Source organism: Cynara cardunculus (assembly GCF_001531365.2).
Source record: "Cynara cardunculus var. scolymus isolate 2C chromosome LG 11, CcrdV1, whole genome shotgun sequence".
In the NCBI taxonomy this organism is placed as follows: domain Eukaryota; kingdom Viridiplantae; phylum Streptophyta; class Magnoliopsida; order Asterales; family Asteraceae; genus Cynara; species Cynara cardunculus.
Window position 1 is genome coordinate 2,247,004 of NC_037538.1, and position 9,003 is coordinate 2,256,006.

Here is a 9,003-nt window from a genome sequence, read left to right on the forward strand (position 1 = left end):
TTAGTATTTGTATAATTAAAAGAAATTAAGGTTGAAAATGGGTTGGGTGAAATGATGGCCGACAGGCATCATCAGAGTGGCCATGTAGCTTTTTACCTTTAACAATTCATCCAACTCTTCGTAACTTTTTCTATTCCTCCACCACTTTTAATTATATTATATTATTTTATTTATTTATTTGTTATGGAACTCAATCATTTTAAATTTTATTTTTAGGAGAAAATCTTACTTACACCGTTATTAACATTATGTTTCACCATACATGTTATTAATTTTGGTTTACAAATAAAGTTGACATCATATATACATATTTAGTCTATTTATACATACATCCGTCCATACATACATCCATACATACATAAGGAGAGGGAGAGAGAGAGAGTGTATTGTTCAAATCATGTGAGAACTATTGAATTAGATGAAAACCGTGAGAACACTTTCTAGGCCTTTACATATACTTTTACTAAACTTCACATACCTTCATAAAAATCTATCAAGTAAAGGCAAGATGCGAAAAATCAAGAGATGAAAGGGTAACTCCTTTACAAAAGTATGTGTGGTCAGCTCTAAAGAGATTGACGATTCTGAGGGTATTTTCATGAAAAACATGAGTTTTCAAATAAAATTTGTACGGTTTGTACAAATGGTTTGGTTTACAATATAATCCCTCCCCTGTATATATATATAGGGAGATGTTTAAACGATAACACTTCTTATTTACGAAAACGCAAGAACACCTAAGAGCTTACCACATCATCTAATTCATGAATAATTTCTTTTTTCCAAAATCAATGATAATAATAATAATAATAATAATAATAATAATAATAATAATAATAATAATAATTAACTGTTGATCCAATATTTTAGAATCACATTAATCATAAAATAACCACCTACATCTATCACCCTTATCTCCCCCTCTCTCATCCGCCTATCTACTTGCCGAATTCACCATTATTTGAATTGCCTCTTCTTGTATTGTTACTTCGCTTGTTATCTTTCACATGTTTATCATAGTGACTCCTAAGACTGTTTTTGCATCAGGGAGTGTATTGAGCACATGATTTTGTAAACACGTTATTTCTATTGTAATTGATCACGTATTTATCATGGTGACTCCTAACATTGTTTTTGCATCACTAGGTTTATTCGGTCATTGATTTTGTATCACATGTTTATCAAACTACCTCCTCACTGATTTTGTTTCACTAGGTGCATTTGATTAACTAACTTTGTAAATCCCATTACTTCGGTTGTTTTGTATCACATGTTTATTACATTGACTTGTAGTACTGTTTTTTGCATCAATTCATGTACTGAGAAAGCATTGTTTTGTACCATACAGCTATCACATCAATTACTAACATTGTCTGTGCATCAATGGATGTATGGAGGAGGCATCGTTTTGTATCATACACTTTACTAAAACCGTTATTCGGTGTGATATTATAATGTATTATGCTATACGGAAATTAAGGGATAAATATAAATAATTAAGCTAAACATAGATACATAATTACATCAAAGCTTTAGTTTTATATTTTCATTTATTATAACTTTAATTATGTGTTAACTAAGTTGGAGGCCCATAACTAAAAATTAATTAACACATAATAAAAAAAATAGAATAAATGAAAATAAATTAGTATTTATCCATAATTTATTTGTATCCCTTAAAATTTGTAATTATAGTTGGAGACTTTTTACATCGTTGTGTCAGTTGTTGATAATATTGTGATAATGATTTGATTTTGCCATGATAATATTGTAACAATGATTTAATAAATTGAAGATTGTTTATGATATGATTTTGATATGATAATCATCTAATAATTATGTTGTTTTCGTTGTGATAATCGAAAACTAGCGATGGTCATGTCTACATTATTCGACCTCTCTGTTACTTATATGATTTTGTTGTGATAATTATTTTGTTATTGTGGGTTAAATATTTGGAGGCCTGTAAATGTTTTTGCATTCTCGTAAAACAGATGTGTTCTCATTTAAACCTCCAAACACACACACACATATACACAAGAACTTCAAACATGTTTAGAACCCGTGACAACTAATCACGTTCATCCAACAAGTTTCATCTAAGACTGTGATTAAAAATATCACTTCACATGATTGTTTTTCACCATTCAACTAGTTCCATCTAAGAATACGATTAAGAATAATATTTCATATCAAGTTATTTCACACTATGAAATTTACAAATATGTATTGTTTCACAATGTGAAATGACATAGGGTGTAGTTCATTTTTATTGTTTCACATTATAAACTTATACATGTTTCACTGATTCTCAATATATTTTAATTTCTTGTTTATTTATGTTCAGATATTGATCAAAATAGTATAACTTACAAACTTCAAACAATTTTATTTTTCTAGAAGGTGTTATAAATCGGATAACAATTTGGTAAATAAATAGGTATAAATGGGTGGCCGACCAAAAACACATTTATGAAAGACCAAAAGTAATTTTGATGGGTTTATTTTAAGACCATCGTGGGGATATTATGTCACACATAGGCTTAAAAGATGGCCTAAAGGGAGTTGGTCTACAAGATTTTGTGCTACCTATCACTTTTTATTTTTTATTTTTATTTTTTATTTTTTATTTTTAATATTTTCCAAATACTATTCCATTACACGTCAACCTCACTCTCCTCAATGGAATATAAATTTGTCACTATTTTATGCCCATAATTCAAATCATAATTATTAGGTTTAAATATTCATGGAAAAAACAAAAAAAAATTCTATTATTAATTTTTTTTAAAGGACACAGTTTTATTAAAAGAAATAAAACAAGTGATACAAAATAACTACAGACTCAAAAAATCTCTGTAAATAACCGTAAGATCAAAATTCAATTAAAACAGGTGTCAGAACCTGATTTTTTTTTCCTTTTATTAATGATGAAAATATTAATTACAAAATATAAATTTGAAAGATAGCGGGTTAGAAAAACGTAAAGTGAACATCAACAAGCATAACGGAATTGTGTGATTGTTAACAAATTAATTTTATACCAAAATCATGACGGTACTACGAAAACGTGAATAAAAGCAGAAGAAAGTACAGTGTAGAAAAGGCTTTCCTCTTGGTAATTATATATGTCGTTGATAAGAAATTTATGTAAGTATAAAAATCGAAATTTTATACGGTGACTTCAATTTTGAGGAGTCGTGATCTTATTTTCAAACTTTTTGGACATTGCTGTTTGTGCAAATCGTATTTCGTATTTAATATAGAAATTACTTTTGAAGGATTGTGGTGGCCTAACACTTTATTCATATTTTAAACCAACTTGAATGAATTTATGAAATGCTATGATAAGCTACTCTAGTTTGTAGGCAAGGTACATATGGCCCCGGATTTCTATGATTTCTTTATCTTTCTGTACAGAAAGCATTTATACAGATAAAAGTACTTCAACTAGTGAAACGGGAATGGTTTCTTCATATGTGAATCATAATTGATTGTTCTACTTATCATGATATATCCTACAATTGTCACCATAATCTTCCTACAACAATAACTGGTTACATCGTTTACGACGGTATGCACGTGGTTCCTCGACTATCACAACCTATGACCCATTTCATAGACTCGCTCTCAATTGTAATCCTGTCCATCTTTAATATAACTGGACAGTAAAATTTTAAAGAAACTTAAAGCACCTTGAATCGACATTAAAGAAGACATAGATCAATAATAGGTGCAACGATATTAGTATGCCCTTTAAAACTCAAATCAACGACGAATTGAATGGTATTTCTAGAAACTGTATCGTATGATAAATGACAAAATAATTGATGGTTATATGTTTTTTTAAACTAACTAAACTTGAAAACGCAGCATTTTCAATTGTCCGCCTAACAAAAATTGAATTTAGATCAATTATTGTGACATTTATTTATTATCATTTATGAAATAAGATTGGCACTAAACATAAATTAGTAAAAATAAATTGAATTAAATAAGAGAGTAATGTTACAAGAAAGTGGAACAATAACAAACCATATGATAAGTTTGTGTTCAATAATTAACCAAAGAACTTTCCAAAAGCTAAATATATAATATAAATAACATTTCCATTTCCCTCTTTATTTCTCCCACTTATTTTATTTATTTTATATTATTTAATTTAAAAATAAATTTTAAATGAAACTCATGGAAGAAAGTCATGGGGAGCTGGTGAAAAGCGAACTGAGCTTGTTGGCTTAAGAAGATCAAAGAGATATACAGTTAAAGAGTGCTTTTGGGATCTATCTATCTATATACATGATTAATATATATATATATATATAATTACGAGGTAAACATGATTAATAATATCTTATTATTAGAAGAGGATATATTTTATGAATAAGATATCATTGTTTTCACTTGTTGCCATTTGTGGTGGATCGAAGACTCAAGAAAAGCCTTCTGTATTCGTTATTCCTTACCTGTGGAATCTTTATAGAAAACGTGTTTCGTGTTTAGAATTTTTTGTAGTTGATAGATGAAGGAAAATCGAATTCAATTCATAATTTTAGATCGTATCAAAATTACCCACGTGAATGTTGAAAAGAATCTTACTTTTTACGTAGGTGTTCATAAATATGTTCGCGTTTTTTATGAATAATTCAAAAATCATTTTATTTACTAACTTATAAAATCAATTAAAAAAGAGTTGATTATTACATAAATTCTAATGGTTGGTGATGAGTAGAAGGAAGAGATTAGCAAGTTAATCAATAGAGGTTTTGACCTAAATAATTCTTTAAAATCAATTTCTAACAAATGCAACACAAATTTAATTTAATTAGAATATCTAAGAATTTAAAACAATTATTCTACAACACTTTGAACTTCAAATTATAATTCTAAATGAACATGTAACATCCAAGAAAACTGTATTAGATATTGTTCGTTTTGTCTACACACACAAACTCATATTTTTAAAACGTGTCTGATAGAATATATCAAGTTCCTTATAAGACAAAATTTGTTTCCCTCTCCAACCGGTATGGATTTTACACTCCTGTCCGGTTCCCAACTCTGATACAAAGAAATTACTATCAATTAAACATGTAACAACAATTTTGTTGAAAAACTAATTTATTTGTTAAATAAAGAAATACATCTGCATTCTCAAGATTAAAATTAATAATACAAAAAATATTTTTATAACGATTTAACGGAAATTAGTTTGCAATAACCCAAGTTCGTTTGTTTCCTCTGAAATAGTAGTTTATGATTTAATAATATTGTTTAAATATTAAATAAAACTTTATAATTCATGGACCATTTAAAAATAGCAACGTTGGTATTCACATGCTAAACTTTTAGTAGTTATATCAAATACACCTTTAGATATTTGGAAAGATACGCCCACCCCAACTTTAACAATATTTTAATTTTCTTTCTATTAAAAATAATATTTTTATTCATTCCGTATATATATATATATATATACATGAACGATCAAATACAAACCATCCTCATTTTTCGATTTAAATCCAAAAAGAAATAAAAATTCTTTTGTGTCTATGATTGTTCAAATACAGTAACTTCATATTATTTGTAAAGTGGACGGTTCTTCTAGGAATAGTCTGCTCACATAACATGTTGAATATCCAGGTTAATAAGAAAAAATTGTTAATACATATTCATTTTAGTAATTGTCGCATATCCTGTGTATTTTAAAATATAACGTGTATAAATAATTAAACAAAAAAATTATAATAAATATATAATTTAGTATGAGCAACATTCCAAAACTCCCCAAAATTCAAGACAAATTTGTCCCTGTTCCCTATTCGGCCATTCCTTTAAATTAGGGTACCCCTCATGTGATGTTTTGTCCCGTACACGTGTTACTCCATTTTCATTTTTTTTATATATAAATTTACTTAATAAAATATAAAAATGAAAATGGAAAAAAGTAAAATTCACGGGGTAGCTTCATAAAGTTGGTGTCTACGAGTTATAGCCTTTATTTGGATTTTACATAAAATTTCATATTAATTTTCTTTATTTCAATTTTAATATCAATATACCATTTCCAAATTTATATTAGTACATATTTGATATAATTTTTTTTATTTAATCATAAACTGACTAGAAAAGAACTTTACACATATAAGTATTAAATTGATCCATCTTATAAACTAGCTAGAAAATAAAACAAAACAAATTGTATTAATAATTTATCTCTAATAAATCAGAAAAAGGATGTCATAACCCTGGAAGATTTCCTAAAATATATTATGCTTGGTAGGATTAATAAGGGAGAGGCGGCTTAATGGTTAATCTCTTCGGGCTTTTGATTTCTCACTAGGGAATTATAGCTCGTTATACTTCTTTGCTGACATAATTTCTTGTTATAAGTTGTTACCCACTTTTTGTTTTTCCCCCTTAGCGTTGTTGAGTTTTAGAGTTTAAGTCGTGTGGTTGCTTTTGTTAGTGTCGTCTTTGTTTGGTAGGTGGTTTTTGGTTTTGGGTTCCGTTGTGGTTATTGGGTTATGCTTCTTGCAAATCTGTTGTTTAGATATTCTTTGTTTTATATATATTATGCTTGGCATTTACTAGTCAATATGTATCATTTTTTCCATCAACTTTTATATATGGTTTTATTTGTAAGAGGTGATTATATATATATATATATATATATATATATATATATATATATTTTTTTTTTTTTTTTTTTTTGTTTTTCATCATTTAAATGCAAACAAATAAATATGATGGCACATTAATTGGAGTAAGGAATGAAGTTGAATGATGGTTAAATGAAGTGAAGTAACGACAACGTGAGATGAGTTTGCTTTGATTTAGGATAGCAGTATATATTAATAATAAAATAATAATTATAATAATAAATAATTCTTGTTTACGGCTTAAAGATAATAGTTGTGGCACAGTCGAGTACAATTTGTTACCAGACAAACCCTTATCCCCCCATTTTAAAATACTGCGATTCCCAGCATAAATTTGTGTAAATATCCAAGAGGAATTTAAGGGTGGCACACCACCTTCCCCATCCACCACATTTCTCCTCCTCCTCTTCCAACTACACCACCCATTCTCCGATAATGGCCGCGCCACCGTCACCGGAGCTCCACCTTCACCACCTCTGCGCCATTCAAGTTTTAGGCAATGGAGCAATGGGTACAGTCTTCCTCGTTTACAATCACCTCACTGACCCATCTGCCAACTGTCCTTTCGCCCTCAAAGTCGTCGAGAAGTTATGTCCTCAAGCCAAGTTGGACGCCGACCGCCGTGCGCGGTGGGAAGTCTCGGTTCTTGAAGGGCTGAATCAGAAACCCCACCCATTCCTTCCCTCCTTAATTGGAGCCTTCGAGACGGAAGAAATCCTCGCTTGGGCTATCCCGTTTTGCCCCGGCGGTGACCTTAACGTTCTCCGCCACCGTCAGATGGACCGCGTTTTCTCTCCGGCCGTCATCCGGTTTTACCTGGCGGAAATCGTCTGTGCGTTACAGCATCTTCATAGCATGGGAATCGTGTACCGTGATTTGAAACCTGAAAACATCTTGATTCAACATTCGGGTCACGTGACTCTCACGGACTTCGATCTCTCACGTACCCTCGCCCCGAAATCATTGAAGTCGTTAATTCTTTCTTCTTCAGAGCTGCCGGAAATCCAGCCAGAAGTAAATAAACACCACCGGAAACTAACACGTTTGTTTCCGATGATGGGACGCGAGAAAACGCATGTCAAGTTGAAGAAAGCAAAGAGCGCACGTGTATCTCCCATGACACGTAAGAATGCGAGCTTCTCAAACGGCGAACGCTCGAATTCATTCGTCGGAACGGAGGAGTACGTGGCACCGGAGGTGGTGCGTGGCGACGGCCATGAGTTCGCCGTCGACTGGTGGGCATTAGGGATCCTTTCGTACGAAATGCTATATGGTACGACACCGTTTCGTGGGAAAAACCGAAAAGATACGTTTGGGAGAATACTAATGTTGCCACCAAAGTTCACCGGAAAACCAACGCCGTTGACGGACTTGATCACGAAGCTACTCGCGAAAGAACCCACTCAACGGCTAGGGTACACCGGAGGCGCGTGTGAGATCCAAGAACACCCGTTCTTCAGCGGCTTGCAATGGGAGCTACTAACGGAAGTGTTACGCCCTCCGTTTCTTCCGTCAAGAGACGACCTTGAGTTAACGCCGAACCCAGATGGTATCAACATAACGGAGTATTTTCAGAAGCTTAGACAACTGCCGTCACCGTTAGATTCTCCGTCAAGAGATGACTGTGGATATAACGTCTCATTGACGGAGTTCTAACACACGTGTTGAGTTGCTCTACTATTAACTATGCTGTGTACATATAAAAATAACGGTAGGCCGTGAAATAAAGACGGCGTTAGGTGGGTAGGTGAGCCGTATTTCGGGGTGGTATATGTTTTTTATGTACGGTATACTGATGATGGTAGCAGAGGTGAGTTTTTTTGTAAAGAGGTAGGAGAAACGCGGCGACGGCGGCGCGTGTAATTGGGAGGCTATCATTGTTGTGGGGACATAAAGAAGCTTGAAATGAAATGAAGGCCTAGATTATGGCTTTTTTTGTAACCAAATTTTATTAGCGGTCGTTTAGTACAAATTAAAATGATTAAAAATAAATCAAATTTTACATCACTTTTTCATCTTACTCAATAATCTCCTCATTTCATTTTTAATTTCATTTTATTTATTACATTTATAGCTACAGGTACATATATATATATATATATATGTGTGTGTAAACATACATATTTTATTGTTTCTAAGGATAAAAAAAATGAAAATTACAATTCAAGTAATTAAAAATGTTTTCTGCTTCAGGGTCATGTGTCATTTTTATCATTGCCGACGAACAACCCGGTTCGCTTTTGCAGTCTCTTAAGAGAGTTGTTTGTGTTGTTTTTCGGGGATCTCCTCGTGTCTCTCTCGGTTGTGTAGGTTTTGGGGGTTTGTTGTTCGTTTTCTTGTC

At 31.7% G+C, this 9,003-nt stretch overlaps 1 protein-coding gene across 1 annotated transcript; it reads left to right on the forward strand.

Moving 5' to 3' along the window:
- The first annotated feature begins 7,090 nt into the window (after nucleotides 1-7,090).
- LOC112521992 (serine/threonine-protein kinase UCN) lies at nucleotides 7,091-8,600 on the forward strand. The gene has a single exon (XM_025131028.1). It carries the CDS (start codon nucleotides 7,098-7,100, stop codon nucleotides 8,316-8,318), a length of 1,221 nt encoding a protein of 406 aa, XP_024986796.1. The 5' UTR covers nucleotides 7,091-7,097; the 3' UTR covers nucleotides 8,319-8,600.
- The last annotated feature ends 403 nt before the right edge of the window (nucleotides 8,601-9,003 follow it).